The sequence below is a fragment of the Solea senegalensis genome, linkage group LG18 (genome assembly GCF_019176455.1).
Source record: "Solea senegalensis isolate Sse05_10M linkage group LG18, IFAPA_SoseM_1, whole genome shotgun sequence".
NCBI lineage: Eukaryota > Metazoa > Chordata > Actinopteri > Pleuronectiformes > Soleidae > Solea > Solea senegalensis.
The window spans coordinates 11,754,038-11,776,954 of record NC_058041.1 but is presented as its reverse complement, the minus strand read 5'-3'; the positions used below and the strand labels follow the sequence as shown (position 1 = coordinate 11,776,954).

Here is a 22,917-nt window from a genome sequence, read left to right as displayed (position 1 = left end):
TTTGAGTGTGATGTGATGAATTTCTCACAGCACCTGTCGCCAGCAAATGTATGACCATCTCAGCACTCTAAATCCATATCGCTTCTTCTCTCATCATTACGGTAATGTTTATTTTTATTCCTAGAAACACGCTATGTGTCCCTATGTTTGTTCTCAAACGCGTGCAGCAGAGGTCTCGTTGGTCGACGGTGCAGCCGCGCGCCACGTGACAGTTCTGGCGTTTCCCAACAACATACCACCCATGCATGATGATATACTGTAGTCGGTGTTCTAGTGAGGTGTCCTTTAGTCGGTGACTCTAATGGCAGATCTGCGTCTATTTTTGTAACGTACAGTGGAGCTGCATTGCTTTTGGAGCATTGGAATTGTTGCCGTGGTGATTTCTCAAGATGGGCCGGGGGGTCTGGTTTCCCTTCGATGTGATGCAAGGTTTCAGGTGCATCGATGTTTGTGTTTACTTCTGGTTTGCAGAGAATGCTTGGATTGTTTTTTTTTTTTATTTATGTATTTATTTCTTTTTGTTTTTGGTATTGACTAAAAGAAATATGGAACCTGATCCAGGTTCTGCTTTTTCAAGATTTGACAGACCGTCTTAAAGAAATCCAATCAAATTGAAGCACTTGATTATTAATTTTTGAGTCAGGATACAACCCAATGCCTTATAACTCGCTCATTCCTGATCTTCTGTGTCAATCAGTTCAGACAAAACAGCCCAAGTTCTACAAAAATCAGCCTGACTGAGGTCTATGTTTACAGGCGGAAGCACCAGGCAGAACATTTTAGGCAATCGGTACTATAAATGCAAATAGTGCAGATGTTTAAATGTGAGATTTAACTAGTAAAATATCCTAATGGATCATATTCACAGCATCTCATAGTGGGGGAAAAAACTTTGGAAAACCCAAAGGTGTTGTCATGAGGAATGTTAGAGGATCAAAATCAAACCAAACCCGTCAGAAACAAACTCCCACAGCCCAGAACGTCCAACCTTTTCCTGATGACCAGTCAACGTTTTTGTGATGAAGATGAGGATCCAGGAGTTGTCAGTGTGAATGATCATTTTAAAGCTAAACTGTTCTATTCTGAAATAAAGTTCATGATATTTTCAATACACTCGTTATTCAAATCAAACTGTGGTTGCTCTTTTTTTTGCTCTTTACTCTTCTTTACATTACTGTATACTGCACAGAAGGCGCTCCACTGCTGGACATCTATATCTATAATCACAGCACAAGTGTAACACATACCTAACATCTGCACTGTGCTTATAATGGAAGTAGAGCTGTTTGTGTCAGACAGAGGATCCAGGTTCTGCTGAACATGAAGCGCCACATACATTTGTACATTCAAATGGCCACATCTTCAAATATTTTTAGATTTCCATGTGTTAGACATCGTTGGAAAGCATAGAAACTACACTTTCAGAACCGCTAAATAACTCAAAATGCCCCTCGGGAGACTGGGCACATATTAACCTGTCTAGACTTAGTCTTGCATTTGAGTTTTAGTCCCAGTTTATGCTCTTTTTATGCCATTTACTCTTGTACAAGTGCATCGGAGCACATGGTTGAAAACAAAAGGTACATGTGCATAATAAAAGCGCAACCACAGTAAATTGTTCTTATCATGGGTTTATGAGAGTTACCGGTGTAAAGTGCTCTGTGTGTTGACGTCCAGTATCTGGTGTGTCTTTCACGTCAGCTGTTTGTGGTTAAACTGTTGTGAAACCTCTTTCTGTTGGTTCTGATGCTTATGGGAAGAGGAAGTCTCTGGTTTAGTGTCCCGTCACGTCCACAGAGAGTGTGGCGGTGTCTTGTGAGGGCAGCCTGCGTATACAGAGTGTCTATGGAATCCTCTGTTGAGATGTAATTATCCACTGGAGGGCCTTCCTTTCTTTCATTTAGAGTGCTGTTTCCATACTGAACGGTGAGCACACTGGCGTGGTGGAGAGCTGGCCTGAGTCTTGGGCCTCTTGCACTCAGGCCAGCTCTCTTTCATGACCTAATAAAGTAGCAGCGCCATTGCTGAGCCTTCTCGACGGTTGCCGAGGTGTTTGCTGACCACCTCAGGCTGTTGGAGCTGTGCAGAGCCAGGAGCCTGATGCAATGCATTGTTATGTGTCATATGAACTCATTCTCTGTTCCATGGTTATTTACGGGGCCATTGTGTAAGAAGTAGTGATATCTAATGGTGAGACTGCAGAAAACAGGACTTCTCCATTTCTGAGACGCTTCGGCCAACTATGGTGGCCGTCGTAGTATACTCCTTCCTCTTTGATGGTTTATGCTTCAGGTTCACGCGTGCAGAGCTCTTCCCCTTCATCTGTTTCATAAGCGTTTGGCTCAAAATATTGGGCTGGAATCAACAGCAACGCCCTGTCCAGATTAGAGACATCCTTCATTTCCTCAAATTGGAGAAAATAAGCGTGACGTGGTAGATTTGGGAAAGTGAGGGGCTTATTTCTTCAGTTTGTCAAAAAGACAAATCTCCCCTGACTGACACAACTGGGGCAGAATGAGGGGAAGTGGTGGTTCTGTGTTGGCTGCAAGGTGTCAACAGTACGCTGTTGTTCTGACTCATGGTGTCGGTCTGTGTTTTGGTTCAGAGATTGACGACTTCTTGCTGGATAAGCAAAACAACATCAGCCATCTGTCATTTTCTGTATTTGTTTTATAAAAGAAAACATACAACTTATTTGTCACAAATGTTTTGATGTCATTTCGTGGCTTTGTTAATCAAACAAATAAAGCAGCAAGGCCCTTGTCTAAATTGCTTATTTTAAAACTGTAGTTGTGTCACTTTTAAATCGAAACAAATATCTGTTACTTTCAAATTAGTTTCACACAATGCTGATGAGGCCGACCAGCTTCACGCTATTCTCTGCGTTTCTTAGTATGCCTGGTGACATTCCTGTGCTGCACAAAGGAAGTGATTCATTTTGGGTCAAGACAGACGGAGGCAATAGCAATGTAGAAAAGTGAGAGGACTGCAAAAAGATGAAGTATGACTGAAATTAAAAGCACTATGAAAAGTTTTGGAAGTGAATTATACAGTTAACCTTCACCATTCACCATTTGACAAGTTGAGAGGAACCACAAGGAAGCAGGCTGCTACTGGACAGCACCAGCTGTCAATCACACTGGTGTCCACTCACACGTGTCATGCTTTACTGTCTCTTTTCCTCTGAACGGGATCATAATCCACAAAATCATGATGAACACTAGTAACTCTTCAGGAAAATGTTTACTGACTTTATAAACCACAAGTGGAAAGTAGACTTCTAGAGTTTTAAAAGAAAGTTATTTCTGCAATTAGCAGAGTTGCCTCCTGGTGGCAAGAAGACTCGGGTTTGTGACCCCGGTCGGAACAAGGGCCTTTCTGCATGGAGGTTGCATGGATTAGGCACTAAATTGACCATGAGTGTGAGTGAGAATGAATGGTTGTTTATCTCTTCATGTGGCCGTGTGGATGATAAAGCGGTCGATGTAGAAAAGAAGTCTACATCTATTTTTCAAATATGGTGACACATGTGACACATTGGCCTAGGTGTCAGTCCCTCAAATGTTGGGGTGGTTCACAGCAGGAAGTCTCTGCTCTCCACAGAGTGTGTTGTGCTACATTTCTGGCAGGATGATCACTTTACAGATAGAGAGCTCCATAAACCACATAGCTGGCATGTAACAGACAGTCATCGAATTGCAGCTTTATTAAATACTGAGGCAACTCAGTGACCCAGTAACTCAGAACAGGGCGTGTGCATGACTCAGGCTCCTGCTGCCTCTGTGGTGTGGTGTGATGTGTGTGTGTGGTGTTGAAGTTGTAGGATGTCAGAGTCACCCCAGCATGACATGATGACTGAGGTTACTGCCGTTCAAAACGTCCCTCACACACAGCCTGTTCCGGCCTGGAACCTAAAAAAAAAAAAAAATTCACCCCATGTAACTCGCAGCGTCTGATTCCACGCAGCCAATCAGCAGCGAGGTCCTGACTTCTGATCCGGCTGGACCAATGACGGGGCGCGAGGTGAACCACCTGCGCGCGCCTGCTACAAACTCTCACTGTCGTGAAGTGACTGTTTTTAAAGAAATGCCTTCATCAGTGCGTGGTGGGAAAGTGCGGACTTTGGTGCATTCACGTACCTTTAATATAAATGGGAAAACTGAGCATCACTTTGAGTATCTGTGGTTGTTCAAGTTTGTATTTAATTTTACACCAGCGATATAAAGCTTCAGCGAGTACATGGGGAGTGTATTTTAAGTGACACACTGAGAGGTTGCACAGTGTTGTAGTAGTTACCTTATATATATATATATATGTATATATATATATATATATATATATATATATATATATATATATATATATATATATATATATATATATATATATATATGTATACACACACACATATTTATATATATATACACACACACATTTAGAGTATACGTATATGTAATTATGATGCAATCCTGTGTAAGCATTGCATCATTTTTATAAATCTAAGATTTTAAAAACACTTAGTAGTAAATAGAGTTTGAAGCATTTAATTTAGTACTAACTTTCATGTGTTTTTGTACAATTTAATAATATGCTTGTTTATGAGATTATTGTACACGTTATACTCCCTGGGTATGAAGTATGAGTACTCAGTCAAAATAAAATTAACTAATTAATGAACGAGAAATTAATTTAGTTACCTGATCATAACAAAACCATGTGTTCATACACAACATTTGGCTCATAGTCCTTCTTCCACAGCATATATTTTGTGAGCTGTTATTAGTAACATTAACGATGATTGTTTAATTAATGAAAGTCAGGGTAGTAAATAAGCATTTGCCCTGAAATAAGAACTCATTCTAGTCATTTAATATTTGGTTCAATTCAAATATATTATTTACAAATTGATAGAACATCCAGAATGTTGTGTTATCAGAGGCTGGTGATCGAATGACCATGATCCAGGTTCATCAATATGTCTGAAGAAATGAATCAGAGCACAAGCCCTTAGAAGAGGAATTTTATTTGAAAAAAAGATACCGAAATGAGTAAAGTAAGCAACGTGGATTGTATAAATATCTGTGCAACCAAAATGAGCACACCGAGGCACTTTCCTGCCTTCTGCTGCCATGATACACCAAACTGTCCAGCTTTTATGTCCAGCTACACACCTCAAAGCACTCAGCTCATTTAACAGTTCATTTCAATTGTGTGTCATAATCTTGACAAGTATGATTTATTTAAAAATCATTCAGAGTTACAAAAGATGAAGCGTGATAGGAAAAGCATCTTTAACACACGGGAGACGTGAGGATGTTAATTCATTTTCCGACATAATACAGCAAATAAATATTTCTTGTCAACCGTCATGTGAGTGAACAAGTTCACAAGGAGAACATGCACACAGGAGCAAGTCAGCATTGAAAGGAGTAAAGTCATTAACGGCCATTCATTCACACAAACTGTCAGTAATCAACGCGCTAATAGGACTAATTTAATATTCAATGAGAAAAAGGAAAAAAAAACATGATAACCTTTGAGTGAAATCGTTGCTGAAATGCTTTGCTCTGACCTCATGGCACAATAAACTGGACACAATCTGTAACAGCAGGTGAAGAGAACAATCAGTACTTATGTTACAGCGTGTTTTTTTTAATGCTTTTGATGCTTGTTCATTCAAAGATACTTTTTTTTCTCTCCCCACACACACACAAACTACACCAACAGATGGTTCATAACCACAACTCAAATGTGAGTCCCCCTTGTGCCTGATTTTGTGTTTTTGTAGCTGCAGCAACGCATGTATTCAAATCCCATACGTTTTCAACTGCTGATGACGTGAGATGGAAAAAAACAGCAGTGGTATGTAAAGCACTATGTTAATCTAAATGTACAAATGCCACCTTGATTCAAACTTCACACCACCTGCTTTGTATGTTACATCAATTTGGAATTCAAACAGAATCACCACTTTCAGCATACATTCATCTTTTTGTAAAATGACCACAGCAACATTTATTACTACAAAAAAAAAAAGATCCACCGTACTGCCCCAATCAGACAAGTCCTCCAGGAAGGAACATGTATGGAGTGAAGATCAATATCAGTATTATTATTGGTAGTTAAGCACGTCATCAGGTCAAAAAGAAATAAATACATATATAACAATATGATAACACTGAAATCTGGTTGCTGAAGTTCCCTGGGGTTAGACTCCCAGCTTGTTGGCGATGGTCATGACCACTTTGAGGATGGGCATGAAGGCAGAGATCTCGCTAAAGTTGCTGCTGCTGACCACCTGGGTGTGGACCTCCAGGCCGTGCTGGTAGTTCTGGCTCGCCACGCAACGGCTGATCTCGTGGAGCCCGTTCAGGATGTTGTGAGAGAGCTGAGAGATCAGCGGGAGATAATGAACGTTTAATGGCCAATTGTAACATAACAAGCTTTTAAACAGCATGTCTCAGTGATCTTTCAAAATTTGAGTGCTAATTGAGGCACATCCGCGATTTAAAGCTGCAGTTTTTAAGTGTTGGTGGTTTTTCTTGTTGATGTCAATATTCTACCTCTGTTGGGTCTTGTGATGTGTCATTTATCTGAAAACAAGCTTTGTCAAGCAATACTATCAGACCTGGCTGAGGGAATGTGTGAGTCTTAGAGCTGAATGATTAGGTTTTGTAAGTTTTTCAATACTCAAAACAGCTAGTTTCACTAGCACAATGTTGCTATTGAATCAGTCTGTCTTGACTTTAAACAAATCACAAAATGTCTGCCAAGAAAAAAGCAGGTGAACTTAACATAGGTGTGATGCATTATACTAATAACAGCTGCCTTCCAATTAGGAGCAGCAGGTTCAGGACCCCAGGGCTTTGTAGTTGGGTGTTTTTCCACTTCCTTTAACACTGTGAGATTGTATTTTCTGTTGCTTTTGAGCATTTCTCAAGAAATGACACTAACAAGTACAATTTGGTTTGGATCAGGTAAACAAATATATCACTTGCTCATTGAATTGCCAGCCTTTCTCTTAAACTTGAAGGGTAACATTCCTTTAAAATAATTATACTAAACACAATATTTTCCTATACCTGTATAGACTAGTGTGTGTGTGTGTGTGTGTAATTTCTTACCGACTGCTCCCTCAGCTTGTCATAAAGGTATCCCAAACGTTTGGCTGCGTCGTCCAGTTTCCTTTTCGTTTGCTGAAATAAAAACATGTTCTTTTTTATTTTCATATTTCTTCAAAATGACAAAAAATTTAACAGTAAGAGGAGCAAAACACTACCACAAACGTGCTGCAAGACTTACGGGGTCTCCTGCTGCAAACTGGCAGCGCTGCACCAGGCTGTCAAAGGTGGTTTTGAGGACCATGTGTTCAGCGGGGATTTCTTTCTGCTCCACTCTCTCTGCCGGCAGCTGCTGGAGGAGCTGAGCAAAAAATAAAGACACAATTAAAAAGGTGTTTGCTGTGAGAATTCAAAGAGCGGCACCTCATTACACACTGACCTGCACGCTGGGCTCCTGTGGGGCTCCGGGTGGGACTTGAGTGTGGTTGTGAGGCTGAGGTGTGTCCCCAGAGAAGCCCATCACGGGGGCCGTGATGGGGGCCGGTGGAGTATAGTTGTCTGGCATCTGTATATAAACATTAGTAATATATTGACAGTTGGTGAGGCACGTTATAATACACTGCGCTCAGATGCTTAAGGTTGACATTAATTAAAAGGTAATTCGGGGCAGAGGAAGTCCACATCTTAACGACTAGTTGGCGAGTTATCAACATAACATACTGGCTGGAAATTAGGTTGGCAAGAGCAGGAGGATATTTCTCTGTGGATTTGTTAATGCACACAACCCATTTTAAATCGTATGTGATAGTTGAATACACTGTTGACAATGAAACATTAAATAGTGGAGCTTTCAAAATGAATGACGACATAAATGATTGAACTGCACTTCTGGATCTTCAGTTAGCAGAGGGTAAACGGTAAAAACTGGTGGTTACTCGGGGGTTTGTTGTCACAATAACTAGCAACAACAACAGTTGTTAAGTTAAGCAAGAATATTATTCTAATTTGTTTTTCTTGTGTTACAGGAGCTGGACAATTGAATTCAAGCCCATGTGGGAATACCTTCTTCTTCCTGGGTCCACCTCTGACTGCTGGTGGGTCATTCCAGCCTTCCTGAGGTCCTGAATCAGAAGACGAGTAGGAATAGGTGAGTAACTAGTAGCACTTTTTTTTTCATGTGTTCATGCCAATGCAGCCAAAGATTGCCCACATTGTCAACACAATCTTTTTGAGCCAAGTTTAGTCAAGAGGGCAAAGCATTTTGAGCGGCACTGTTCACATTAGTCTACTGGCTTTAGCAGTTTATGCAAAAACAAATCAGCAAATACTGCTGTTCAAAAAGTGTTCAAGCAGCATTCTCGTGGTCAGTCTCCAGCAACAATGCTGAATGGTCATATGCATCTAATATATGTTTATGTTTAAACTGCAAGTGTAAAATGCTTTGTTCCTGCTGAACACAAGTGAACAACACCAAACACACCAAATGACAAGAAAGAAAAAGAGATCCTATATAAATAGTGTAATTCAATGCAATGTTATAATGTGTTGCTATGACACTAACTCTTTTTAATTGCATGTTTTAATACACTTTGATTATATGTCCAACCCTGTCCCTGTCACCTTCATGGTCACACTGGGAATTCAGCCAGGGAAAATATCCTGCAAGTCAAATAAATAATCACAGCTAAATCCACCATTAGCAACAAAATCCTGCTAATAACTGCATTGCGTTATAATTGTAAATCTGACATTATGGTAATATCTCTTGATTAGAAGGTGATCAACATCATGTGTACCTGTAGGAGGAGGAGGAACAGCAGGGGCTCCGGGGCCTCCTTGTGGATACCCTGATCCCAGAGGAGCATAGGGACCTGGTGCCATGGGGGGAGCAGGTCCCTGGTTGCGAGCAACGCCAGGGTACAAGGGGACTGGGGCTCCTGGCTGGGAGCTGGGCGGCATGAAGCTTGAAGATAAGGAGGTTGATGGCATGAAGAGTGTTGGTGGCACCCCGGGGCTGGGCATGGGGGGAAGACCACCAGAAGCTGATGATGGAGGTGGTAGTGGAGGACCTGATAAGCTAGCAGCTGGCATAGAAGGACCTGGAGGAGGGAAAGCAGAGGGTCCGCCCATGGACATAGGATGTGGCTGGAATGGCTGATGAGGAAGGAAACCTGAGAAAAGACAGGAGTTAGTAGAATTACATCAACAAACATTTTAATTAATTTCTAGTTGCAGTACAAATAGGCAAACCTGGAGCTGGAGGATGATGTTGTGGGAAGGAGGGCCCCATGGCAGGACGAGCTGCAGAGGGCGGCAGTACATGAGAAGAGGGCGGCAAACCAGGCCCAGTGTTGGTTGGAGGAGCTTTTGGGGTGAAAATAGATGGTATAGGAGGCTGCGATTGTGAAGCTAACTGGGCGGGGGCAGTGGGTTGGTATTGGCTCTAAGATCGCAAGTAAAAAAAACAACAACAAAATATTAAAAAACAAGAAATAACAACAAACATCTTGTAATTTAAAACCAAATCGGAGAAAAATCTTGCATAGTATACAAATAATACATTTATACCATTACTTGTGCTTTTGGTACAGGAGTCTGAGCAACAGACTTGGCTGTCGACACACCAACTCTGTTGAAGGAATTTGGAGGCTGCTGTCCAACTGCAGCCTCTCCCTGAGCATGAAACAGTCTATTTCTCAGCATCATAATCCCAGACTGCAGAGAAAAGTCACACAAATGTTACTCATTAAGGAAAACTATGTATTTGGGGTTTTGCAAGAGGACGCTGGGTCACTCACTTGGTCTGAGTTCTCAGGCAAGTAGGTCATAGCAGTGGACAGACTGCCCTCTGCAGCAAGTATGCCTGCATAGCAGGTTAGCTTCTCAGCCAGGATGGGGCTCTGAACTGCAACCTCACTATTGCGCAGGCGTTCGATTGACTTGCGCAACATCATTACTTTCTCAACCAGATCCTGCAGAATAATACACAGCATATGACATTGTGACATTCAACACTTCTCTCACCTTTGTGCCAAATGCCATAAAAAATATATGACAAGTTCTTCTCAAATTGCTATAACAGTTTTAATTACCCCATAATAGTTTTTTTATGATGGAAAAAAACAACAATTCTTTATTTATTTAACAGGACGGATCCCTCTGACATGCACTTTAGGCTTTGTACAATGAAATAGAAATGATGAGATACTTTTTTCCTAGTGTAATAACTTGTATCTTCTCTGACAGATTTGACTCTAGACAAATGTAGCTTAAACTAAATTTGCTTTATCAGTCAAGCCTTGAACAAACCTCTAAACCAAGAGGGGAGGAGCAGTCTCTATGCAAGGCCCAACACTCCACCAGCTTCTCAACATTGCCAGAGCAGATGTAACACAAGCAGGCCTGCAGGCAGCGCTTCTCTGTCCCCTCGTGCTCCAACCGTCCTCCCAGTGTATCTATCAGGAGTAGAGAGGGTGGAACGGGTAGAACAAGTACTGCAGAAAGGGCACGGTGAGGCAAGTTGCAGCGTGTTCAATGTAAGCAAACTCACCGCAGAGACGGGCAAAGTCTTCAGGGTTTGCGTAGGTTAGGAGAGCAGCAAGAGCCTCCTTCCAGTTGTCCAATTCACAACTTTGCACTATGTCTCTCCAGTTTTGGGTGACCACTGATGATATAAGCTAGAGTAGAGGACAAACTACATTAACTTAACAAATAAACACATTCTTTGAGCCGTTATTTTTAACAGAAAAAAATGATTGATGGATCACCATTGAGATGTTGTTCTTTTGCTTGCTCAGGTATTTTTGCTGAGTTTTCTTGAGCAGCTCTTCTCCCCCGCTGATGGACAGGAGGATGGCTTCAGCGTAGCGACCGTCATTCAGACAAAGGTCGACTGCTCCCTCAAAGTTGCCAACCAGGAGTGCTTGGCTTATCAACCCATCAGTATCTACAAAGCAACCGAAGTGTAGAAAATACAAGGTATCAAATATATTACCAGAGCTAATATGTGTAATTATAAATCACATAATAAATGAGGAAGACTGTTTTACCACATGATACAGGGATCTGGAAGTTTGAGTTTTCCTTTGGAGTCTGACTAAAGAAGTCTGCTGGTGAAACAGACCCTGATGTTCTCTCATCACCTACAGCAGCTGATTCATCAGATCTCTGGAGTTGTAATTTAAGAACATTTCACAATTAACAGGTGCGACAATTAATTAAGTATAAAACTTAAGAAGTGACTTTTTGTGAGCACACTTGCTGACCTCAGTGGAAAGTCGCTGCATCTTTTCTGCTAGATCTTTGGCGTCTACTCCATGTCCGTTGGGTTGAAAATTCTTTCCAAGGCATTTTGAAATCTGAATAAAATCAACATTTTTTATATCAAAGGCACAGCATGATTGACAAGTATATGCTTTGCAGTTGTAATCACATAGATCACCTTTCTCTCCAATTCATCTTTGCTGAAACCTAAAAGTCTGAGGAATTTAATGCGGGCTTCATCCTCGAAATTAACCTGTAATCACAGAGAGGTAAATTGTTGAAAACCCAACAGCGCAGCACTGATTTATCTTTATGTCTGAATATCAGTATGCAGGGTCTCACCAGAAGGAACTTCCATATGTCCTGCTCAGCATCTGACTTGGCGCTCTGGATCTTGGTCTGGCAGTAGTTGTTGAAGGAACCCGTCTGCAGCGCCGCCTGCAGCTCCCTGGAGCGTTGGAGGAACTCGGTCTCCGTGGTAACCTGACTCACAAACACTTGCCTGGGGACAGGCTGAGGGCTCTGCGCTGGAGGCAGCTTGGTATTCTCAAAGGTTATAAGCTTTCCACCAAACTGAGAGATAAACAAACAAACAAACAAACACCACATCAGAGTAGAAAGAAAAAAAAAACTTGACTTTTTCCATTCATGTGACAATTACATGGATTACATGTATATTCTGATCGCACTTACAGCAAAGGAAGCCCCAACTGGCCTGCGCACCCACTTAGGTGGCTTCTTCAGAGGAGGAACTATGGTGTCCTGTGTTGTAGGCTGAGGGACTTGCAGGGGAGGCAACACCTGCCCTGTACCAAAGGGATCCATTGTGTCAAAAGAGGATGATATCTGTTAAATAAAATGTTAAAATGTTAATTACAAACATTAACACGTGGGGTTAGTCAATCACAAGCAAACTATCATTATTATGTCAAAAGGATGAGCAAAATTATATTTTTTTAGCTTTTGTTATCCTGATTATTGGATTTATGGTCAGTCAAAATAACATACGAGTATGTGAAAATATTCTGTGAAATTTGAGAGAAGAAAAGTTTATTTATATTTATATTTGGTAATCTCTGAAATTCAATGTTATGTTCCGTCAGTCTCTGTTAATCCCTTCACGTTAGCACCATCTTGTGGACAAATAATGCACTTCAAAGGACAGGGAATTTGGTATTACAGCATAGAAAGACCAAGCAGTCCTTACCTTATCAACTGTGCTTTGTTGCTGAGCCTTCAAGCTCCCTCCCATCACAGAATACACAGTGATTCTCCCATCAAATGATGCTGTAGAAAGCAGGGCCGGATTCCTGGGGCACCACTGGACATCAAAACACCACTGGTTTGTTGTCGGAAGCTCATAAATGACCTACAGTGAAGGGAATGAGAAATGAAAAGCCATCGCATCATCATCACGTCACAGTAAAGAGGAGAGAAAAATCAGGAATAACAGAGCTGCCATTAATACCTCTCCAGTATTTGGATTCCAGCACAGGATTCGGTTGTCTTTAGCACTACTCAGCAGGAGCTCGGAGTCTGCTTGGCTCCAGGATATGGACAGAATTCCCCTGTAAGAAAGTTTCAACAGAGGGTGCATGCAGGTCACTCTGCAAGAGGAACAAACAGCACACAAGAGCATGATATGATAAGTGTAAAAGCTTTACCTTGTGTGATTCTCAAAAACTTTGAGTGGTGATGTTGCAAAACGTAGGTCCCACATCTGGATGACTGGCAGTCGGTCATCTTCAGAGGCCAGCACCAACTGAGTGGCCACATCTGGGTGCCACAGCATTCCTGAGCAATGCATCTGTAATCACATGACAGGTGAGACTTTAATAACAAAAGGAATTTTCTACAGGGTGCAATAGTTAAATTCAGTGGAGCTTAAAAAATTCTCATGATGAATACTTCCCCTTACAAGCCATAGGTGTATTGATTGTAGTATAGTGTCAAATGTGTAAGAACAGAAAATAAATCTGATGTAAAATGTTCAGACTTTTAAAAATGTTGGAATGTGGCCAATGATGCTTCTTGAGTCTTTGGTCAATTGAACTATTTTTTTCAAGCCACCAACCCTGTTGCTGTGATCACTGATTTTGATGATGGGCTCGTTCTTCCTCAGGTCCCACACAACTGCTTTCCCACTGGGGTTTGCAGAGGCCAGGATGTGCTGAACCTGCCTGTTCCAGGACACAACACTGATGTCTTCAGCAGGCTGAAAAAAGAAACAGAGACTGTTTCTGTCAATAACAAACTGTATCATGTAACAACCACAATGCTCAAGTCGAGATACACAACTTGAATTCTTCTCAAAGACAGGAAAACACAGACTTAACTAACTATCTTTTACTTTACTTTACAGAACCAGTCATCTCCTGATCATGCACCCACCTGAGATTTTGCTCCTGGTGTCATTGGACTGCCCAAGTTGTTAAGATCCCAGATGTAGATCTCTGAATCGTTTGCCCCTGATGCGAGCAGATTACTCTGAAAAGAAGCCATTTAGAAAGATTAATAAAGCAGTAAAATAATGTCTAACACTGTACCACAAAATATGAACCCTTTCCAGTATTAAGTATATTGAGATGCACAGAAACATTGGACTGCAGTAATTTACCTGAAAAGGGTTGAAGTCAAGAGCTCGAACAGGCCCTGTGTGTTTGTCACACTGTCCCACGACTGCCTCTGCTCCAGAGTTCATTATATCCTCTGGGTTATATACAGTCAATGAGCCATTTTCACTGCCAGCAACTAGTCTACCTCCAGTACCATCTGCTCCCATTCCAAAGTTCACCCATACAATGCTGTGCAACCTGTGGGATATGAAAAGTATAGTGCATCACTGATATCAAATTACAGACTCGGTCACAGCTAGAACTGATATGGACAGGGGAAGAGGAATTGTGGCTGACAACCTTGTCAACAGTACGTCATATTATTCTATTAGAAATGTTTGATTACCTGTTTGAGGTGGGTAAGGACCCTTTTAGATGCATGTCCAGAGAGGGGTCAGAAAAATCCACCTCAAAAATCTCCAGAGCAGCTGTGGTATTGAATGAGGCATCCAGCTGTTGTGCTGATGTCCCCAAGGCCAGGTAGATAGGATGGTGTCCTGCAGGACTCCATGCCTGGTGGGCCATCCTCTGGATCTCCTTCAGCCTCATCTTCCTTCTATTTCAAGTTTCAACTCCTGGACAGACAATTGGAAATCATTAAAATTAAAGCCAATACTATTCTTTGCAGAGCATTTTGCACAATTAAGTTTATTTTAATTAAGGATATCAAATTGTGAAACACACAACCACAAAATCAAAGTTGGCCTGTGATGTCTTTGGAGGGAAAATTGTGCTTCTTGTAACCCACTTTTAAATTTATATTTATAAAAAGTATGTGTTTTACTGTGAATGCAAAATATTTCAACAACCTAAACATCTGAGTGTATCTTCTTATAAGCATCCATATGAATACTTGTCATACTGGATGTGACAGACAAACATTTGAGTAAATTCTCCAATTTTGTATCATGATGATTGTGTCCATAGAAATCAAAGAAGGATTTCTCATACGGTACCAGTCAAAAGTCAGTACACACCTTCTTACTCAGTGCTTTGTCTTTTAATATTTTTCATGTTGTACGTTAATATTGAAGACATCAAAACTATGATGGAAGCCTTATTATGTAGTAAACAACAAGGTGGTAAAAAATACTGGAATATGTTTTTGATTCTTTTAATGAGCCACCTTTTGCTTTGATAACAACTTGGTGCACTCATGGCGTTCTGTTCCATGCAGTAGTCACACTCTGTGAGCCAACTTATTCCAAACCATTTCAATTGGGTTCAGGTCTCAGTAATGGAGTTTTACATTTTTAATTTGACAATGAAGGCCTGATTGATGAATGAATGAATGTTGCAGTTTCTGAGACTGGTTAACTCTAATGGACATACCCGCTGCAGGAGAGGTAACTCTTGGGCATTCTTTCCTGGGACAATCCTCATGAGAGCCAATTTCATCATAGCATTTGGTGTTTTGTTTTTTCTTGACTGTGTGTCTCTTTATTTAGCTGAGTGGTTCTTGCCATAATATGGATATAAAACAGCAGTCGATTAGGACTATTCACTGAAAACACTGTTTTGATTTCTTCAGCATTAAGCTACAAATAGAAAGTAATAAATAATAAACAATTAATAAGGTGTGTAGTGTATATGAAACTGTTTAATATAGTTTTTACACTGTCCTTGTTTAAGTAACCCACATTTGACTTCGTTTCTGGTTTTGGGTAGTCTAGATGGAAAAAAGCAGTAAAATAATTATATATATATTCATAAAGCGGTGGGCAAAAGGTGTTAAGGCTTAACAGTGTCTAACAGCCTTTCCCTGAGTTTCTCGTATCCGGAGAATCAGAGCCTGACTTCAGTTACACAAAACTGATTGCTCATGTCACATTTTCCTACTTTTTAAATTACAGTACTTATCTGTATCAGGGAGCCACCCTTGCTGAACGATTAGCTCCGACTATTTCCTGAAACAGTGAACAGCCTTAACTCACCAAAGCCTTTGACCAAGCACTTATCAGCCACCATTTTATTATTATTATTATTATTATTATTACTACTGTATTACTTATATGTGAACTCAGCTGTTACATGTTTGATGTAGTTATTACTGACAGTGTAATTGTCGCCAAGCAACAGTAGCAACTGAGCTAATCCTTACGGCTACCATTGCATTTTAGCTAGCTTTATTTAACGATGTACACAGCCTGACTGCAGGTATTAATTATAACTAAAATAATGTACAAAGCATTTGTTAAATGTGCAGCCACACTGTTTTGCGAGGAAAATGTCAGAAAATGCAATAGAACCTGCAGGTTCATGTTACATCTTTGTCGGTCTTTAAATTCCAGCCGATGTTGCAGTGAGCTAGCGAGCTAGATATCAGCCACCACCCTTCTTAACACATCTCTGTTGAAATACTGTGTCCCAGGCAAATTTAAACACAGCAACATGACAAAAACAAAAAGGAGGTTACGAACAACTTACGTTAATTGCCTAGCACAGCCTGACTGTCCGCATCCACAAGCTGGGAAGCAACTTAGGTGCTAACAACTTAGCCACAGGCGAAGTCTGACCAAAGTGCTTTGCCGTGTTGTCACTGCACTACGGTAGCCGACAACGATTAAACCTAATTTTCGGCGGCCCGAGGTAACCTCAGTGTCACAACTGAACCAACCGAAATATTTATATAATATATATTTGTAATATGGATATACTGCATTGTGTAAGAATTAACTATGATGCAATGGTTTATGTTGTTTTCGCAAACAAAAGAAACAGCCACACTTAATATTTTAACTTTTAACATACGTCTTTATTCTTGACAGAAATATATATACACAGGTAGAGTCTGATTTTAAATCATTAGATTTCATAGTTTTTGACTTCCTCTGGTTGCTTTTCAGGATCTCCTCCTTTCTCCAAGTACAGGTCATTGAAGGGATACTGCTTCGGAGCCTGCAACACAGACAAATACTTTCATTAAAATGTGCCGAAATAGAGGACACAATCAAATCCATTTGTTCCTTGTGAAACCAATTGACAGAAAATAAGTACAATTATTACGAACAAAGGTAACACATTAAACAAACCATTTTGTGAGCAGTCGCAAGATACTTGAAGTCTGAAATTACATCGTTACTACAAGGTATTTGTTGTATCTTTACCAAGGAGGTGATGTGTTCACCCATGCCTTTTTGTTGGTTTGTCGTCTAGCAAGATTACACACTAAATAAATAAATAACAGATTTTCACAAAATCAGGTAGGGCAAAGGAAGAACTACGTTAATTTAGTTAAGGATGTTTAGATAACAAGCAGGAGTTTGCTACAGGGTGTGACTGAATTTACGGGACTGTTGGACCTTAGCAGAGGTATGCACTCTCCTGAGTGCCATTTCTAGTTGAAGAATTCGTTGACAGACACCCAGTGTGGCAAGCTTAAGGCAGACATGAACTCTGCTTTTAAATCTAGTTACAGTTTAATTATTGGAACCAGGTAATTTTACACCCACTGAAAACTGACTTAACTTGCAATAAACAAACAAATAATTTCAAGCCTTTGTCTGTACTTACAACAGGTTGGTAAGATGGGAGTTTCTCTCCAACGTAGAACATAAACAGCATGAATCCAACAAAACCAAACAGTTGTTTGCACATGGTGGACCAGGACACGGGACTGGGAGATGTATCCACACGGTTCCTGATGAGCATGTCAAAATTCCAGTGGATCTAAAAACGGAAAGACAGCGGACAATCACTAATTAACAGTTGTGAACAATATACTGTAAATTTACTTTAATAGCAGGGTGGTGGTGCTTGGGGTGGAGTGCCACGCAGTGCCTGTATGCATGCACTTTAAATTTTAGTTTATGTTACCACTGTCTCAATTTAGGACACAAAGAAACATGAACATTCTTCATCAGTTATTGTCCAATGAAATGCCTGATTGCTGACTTGTATTAATAATTACTAGTAATAAATGTACATTTGATATCAGAGTGCCATAAGGGAAGACAGAAAAACTTTGAGATCAAGTGTGGACAAATAATGGAGTCACATACCAATATCAATATGTGAGCGTTAAAACTTTCAGCCAATGTAACAGAAACCTCTGTTCAAATTGTGACTAAGATATTTATTGACTGGGGCCATGTTTTAACATCCATCACCTCACAAGTGCATTTTTTGATGAATGCAATATTTGAGGACAGGCAAGAAGATAAACATCTTGCAGAATGACATGCACATTGTTGTTTTTAATATTTCTCACCCGACATGCTCAACAACACTTGCCAAAAATGCACAAATGATCCGATACATGGTTATAGTTAGTAAGTACACATCAATAATTTCACTTTTGATTGTTTTGATGTAGAAATTAAAATGTGTATGTAAGGTGACAGTTACATCTTGTTCTACATAAAAATGAATTATCTAAGGTTGGAGAGGAAGTGGGGAAGTGTTGGGAGGTAAAGAAGTGCTTGTACTGGCTTGAACATGTGGATTCACTAAGCGGTTAGAGAATTGAATTTGCTGTACCAATGCACTTGTTGTATTGTGTCTACCTGCCCATGGACAACATATAGGAATGTGTTTGTAATGCATTTCTAATAAATTTAAAGTGTTTTCAGCGGCAGGAAGAAAAGTCATCAGTGTCTTACCGGCTCTCCCCAGTTCCTCCTCAGATCTGGATGGTCCCAACTGTACCAGGGGTCTCTCTCATGATGAGATCTATCTGGAAGTTTTGGGTAATCACCATATCTTAAAAAGGGGAAAAAATAGACATTAGTCTATTGCAACACAATCAGACACAGAGTTTACACCACTATGAATGGAATAGTTTCTGCTCACCCCTCTCCCTTGTCAGGATATGGTTCGTAGTCCTCAACCCTTATGTTGTACTTCTTAGCAGCAGCAGCTCTTTCCTCGGGGGTCTCCGGAAAACGACCAGGTAGGCTGTCCTTTGTTACCCCAGAGGCTTAAGAACAAATACATGCATGAGAACCGTCAAAGTGGATTTTTTTTAAGCCATAAAGAGCAAAATGACGTGACAACCTTATTCTGACCGTCCACTCTCATTCAAATCAGCTTCTCAGCTAGCAGGAGCTAATATTAGCATGTCAAGGTTACGTCCATTTTGGGGCTTTAACTTTACATTTTGACACACAGCTCCACAGACATACATCACAGCACGATTAAAAAACATACTACTGACCAGCTCTACATCCCGGCAGAAGGGCCCGAACGCCAGACCCGTTTGCTTTACAGAGGGCCCGGGCAAAGCCACGGAAGCCAACACCAGCCATGTTTACAAGTGGCTGTCGTCCGACCCACTGAATATAAGTGCGCATGCGTAAGGTTCGTAGTCTTCTTCTTTGGTTTATTTGGGAATGCTAAAAATGAACGTTTTAGATGTAGATTGCCACTTATTGTTCCAGAGTGCACAACACCGCTTATATGTTAATTAAAAACAATAAGATAAACAAACAGAGTTATATTCTTGATGTTAAACTTCTCATTTTTTCATTTAAATAAAGCAATTGATTTGCCATATTTCTTTCCAATGCTTTTAAAGCCATTATTTACATGTATCCGACTTTGCAGTATGTATTGGGTATTCTATATCTCTGTCCTTAATATCATAATTTCAGATTTGGAGATGCTAAACAACATATGGCCAGTTTCATAAATATGACATTTTAATTTTAATAAATTATCAGAATACACTGTAGTACCGCATTGATTAGATTCTAAATTGTATTGCCATTGTTAGAATATACAATGAAATTCAGGTACACTGTCAGGATGTGGACTCATAAATTAAATAAGTAATAAATATATACATTCACACATTCCAACATTCATTCATTTAACCCCACCATCATTCAGTCAGTGCTGACGTAAAGATTTGAGAGAGGTAATTAAGTAAAAATAAGGATTTGACTTAAGAATAACAATATATTGCACATTATCTCTGCAGTAAAAACATTAAGGTGCTGTATTTTCTCATGTTGGGAAGTTTTTGAAATCATTGTTCAGTGTGACAATGGCTCTGGGGTAAAAACTGTTCAGGACTGGACTCAACTATTTGGTAATCATATCATGCACATAATAAATATGTCATAAAAGTCATAGTATGAGATACTTTTACTTTGATGATTTAAATACATTTTCGACATGTCATTTGACCAAAAGGCTTTTATTTGTCATGAAGTAATCTGATATGTTATATTTAGGTAAAGGCTTCAAATACCCAGCTCAGAAAACAGTCATACTAGGAGTGAAAACAGAAGCAACCATCATTACTTGATTTATTTTTTTATAGTTTTTCATTTATTCTCAGTTGCATATTGTGAAGAAACATGTGATGTCAATATGAAATCTCATCCAGTGGCTGAAGGGAACTTTTCTCAAATAGAATGCACTGAAGCTCAGAGTCCTGTTCCTCTTCCATCAGATCCAGCTCAGGTGCACATGCATTTACTGGGGGATCGTCAATCTGTCACTGGTGTTGAAGATGAAAGTCATTCACAGCAATATCGCTATGTCCTCCTCCACTTTCTCAAAGGGACAGTGAAGTTCATATCTGGGGCAAAAGTGAAAATATTAGAATATCTGTGGAAATAAATTGCTTCTAACTTGAGTTCTTGGGTCTCTAACGTTACCTCTTGAAGGGCAAGCCATCTGCAGCAACTAGAAACCTCTCAAAGTTCCACCGAATATCATTGACTTTGATTGGAGACCAGTAGAATTTCTTCATGTCTCCAATAACAGGGTTCACAAATGGCAAAGTTTCCTGTGACAAACAAAGACAACAGATTTAACAGGTGCACGTCTGGCAACAAAAATATGTGTATAAAACTCATGCTATATAACACACACACACAAAAACACTACCTTTAGGTAGGAAAAAAGAGGCTCTTCATTTAATCCATTCACCTCGACCCTGCCAAACACAGGAAACTTTGGCACAAATCCACCACCAGGTCTCACATACTTCAATATATTGAGGGTTTCATGATTGACCTCTGAAAAAAACAAGCATCATTAGACATTTGTTTCATAGACATGCCAATTTTCTGATATAAGATGTACTTAAGTTTTAGAAGTAAAAGTAAAAGTGTTAAAAAAAGTGAGGAATAAGGATTGAGCCATGGTAGCTCAGTGGTGGGTGAGTAGTCTTTCGACTGGTTCAATTGCTGGCTCTGCTAGTCTGTGAGTGGCTGAATGGCAAAGCAGCTCATCAAGACTAGAAAAAACACTATACAGACCATTACTAACTCTTCTGATTTTATTTGGTATTTAAGAAATGTAGAGGAGTAAAAGTAAATATTGCCAGAAATTTAAATAACAAAGTAAAGTACAGATACGTTAATTTTGTACTTAAGTACAGTAACAAAGTATTTGTTTGTTTTGTATTCTACATTACAACACACTGCTACTGCATTTATCATGGTACAATGTACCACCACATCAGTAAGCTGTCACATTTCAAAAGGTCCGGTTGTACCCACCAGGTGACTGAAGACCAAATTGGTTGCAAGAAAATGCTAAGACAGTGAAGTTGACGTCGCCAAACATTTCCATCAGTGCATTCAGTCGGTGGTACTGAGAGAACAGGACACAAAAGCAAAGGCCTCTATTAGGGATGACACGTGTTACTAGATTGTGTGTAATCAATCAGCGCTGTTGTGGAATATTACCTCCTCTATTGTTGACCCTCAGAAGGTGGCAACGTTGACGATGAGAAGCACCTTACCCCTGTACTTACTGAGCGGAACCAGCTGTCCATCCAGGGTCTCAGCAGAGAAATCATAGACTGATTTATTCGCCATGCTTGTGCTATAGTGTGTACAGGGGACTGTTGGCAGTCAAGAGTGAGTACTCACTCAGCTATCCTGTTAGCTCGTCTCATTCACTGAAACATAACTCACGGGTCAGCAGTTGTTCAGCATGACTGACTTCATTGTTCTCCTGCACAGAGGTGAGCTGGCAGGATGCTACACCAGGAAGACAGGCTGTTAAAACAGTGGCAGCTTAATTGGGTTCTGGAAATTAAATATTTAAGAATTAACATGTTGACACCTGTAGGAGATCACAGCAGCATCTTGGCTGCTTTAAATAAGAACTATTACTTATATAGTCCCAGAGTACAATATCAATGAATTACACTGTTGAAAATCAGTCAAAGACTGACTTGGGACCCGCAGATGAGTGGCAAATTATCTTATCTATTTCATGTAATAAAACATATGCATAAAAATAAGTCATGAGTTGTTTATCATAAAACTGAATTGCTGGGTTATCTATTCAACATAATTATTAGATGTTATACAATAAGCTGTTGACATTATGTCTCCTCTCGCCATTGTTTTTTTTGTGTTTGTTTTTTTAATAGTGCTTTCAATCCTGATTCAGTCTGATAGTGTATGCCACTGTTTTAATGTCATCTTATCTTTTGTCTTATTTGCCTTGTCAAAACCCTCTGTTTTTGGAAAGCAGTAGCTCAACTACTGTTGTTTCCAATGAGCTATGCAAATAAATGTGACTTGACCTCACTTGATATGTGTATGGGCCAGGATAAAGGATTTATTATGCATTACAAAGGACAATAGGCCTTAATAGGAAAATAATTTGGTTTACTACCCCAGTACCACCTAGTGGTAGTTCACAGGGACTGTCCTTTCCTGAGGTTGTAGACTTATCACTTCCAAGCAGATAATGTGTTCTTGAGTCACGGCGATTATTATAATCTTTTATACACGTGTTTTAATTTACCACAGTGACATGTATAAATGTCCTCAATGAAAAAGCACCATACCCGGAAAATTACAAATGCTGCGTTCACTTGTTCTTCGTAACGTATAGGTGTTTTTAAATTAAATCTATGTTCTTCTTCCTTGTCTTTTAACGGCAGTTGGTTTGACCTATATATCACTTTGAAAACACTTTAAATTGCAATTGAACGTGTACATGAATCAATTATCGCGTTGTATAGCATAAACAGCAACATTTGATTTTAGCAGATGTTGCATCAC

The 22,917-nt window shown here is 39.9% G+C and overlaps 3 protein-coding genes across 3 annotated transcripts; all 3 read right to left on the bottom strand.

Moving 5' to 3' along the window:
• Positions 1-5,007: 5,007 nt before the first annotated feature.
• sec31b (SEC31 homolog B, COPII coat complex component) lies at positions 5,008-16,494 on the bottom strand. Its single transcript, XM_044013886.1, has 25 exons — positions 16,367-16,494; positions 14,286-14,514; positions 13,942-14,137; positions 13,716-13,811; positions 13,399-13,539; positions 12,989-13,131; positions 12,793-12,892; positions 12,532-12,693; positions 12,018-12,170; positions 11,667-11,897; positions 11,503-11,577; positions 11,327-11,419; positions 11,111-11,228; positions 10,829-11,007; positions 10,612-10,738; positions 10,371-10,516; positions 9,860-10,033; positions 9,630-9,776; positions 9,312-9,504; positions 8,858-9,232; positions 8,124-8,182; positions 7,501-7,626; positions 7,303-7,422; positions 7,125-7,196; positions 5,008-6,388 (listed from the first exon to the last, which is right to left on the bottom strand). The coding sequence occupies exons 2-25, from the start codon at positions 14,486-14,488 to the stop codon at positions 6,209-6,211; spliced, it is 3,609 nt and encodes a 1,202-aa protein (XP_043869821.1). The 5' UTR covers positions 14,489-14,514; positions 16,367-16,494; the 3' UTR covers positions 5,008-6,208.
• Positions 16,495-16,672: 178 nt separating this feature from the next.
• Positions 16,673-19,209, bottom strand: ndufb8 (NADH:ubiquinone oxidoreductase subunit B8). The gene is made up of 5 exons (XM_044013891.1): positions 19,095-19,209; positions 18,731-18,857; positions 18,541-18,640; positions 17,453-17,608; positions 16,673-16,837 (listed from the first exon to the last, which is right to left on the bottom strand). The coding sequence occupies exons 1-5, from the start codon at positions 19,183-19,185 to the stop codon at positions 16,745-16,747; spliced, it is 567 nt and encodes a 188-aa protein (XP_043869826.1). The 5' UTR covers positions 19,186-19,209; the 3' UTR covers positions 16,673-16,744.
• Positions 19,210-20,189: 980 nt separating this feature from the next.
• On the bottom strand, positions 20,190-21,779 carry gpx9 (glutathione peroxidase 9). Its single transcript, XM_044013892.1, has 5 exons — positions 21,583-21,779; positions 21,394-21,487; positions 20,777-20,907; positions 20,545-20,675; positions 20,190-20,465 (listed from the first exon to the last, which is right to left on the bottom strand). The coding sequence occupies exons 1-5, from the start codon at positions 21,712-21,714 to the stop codon at positions 20,408-20,410; spliced, it is 546 nt and encodes a 181-aa protein (XP_043869827.1). The 5' UTR covers positions 21,715-21,779; the 3' UTR covers positions 20,190-20,407.
• Between the last annotated feature and the right edge of the window lie 1,138 nt (positions 21,780-22,917).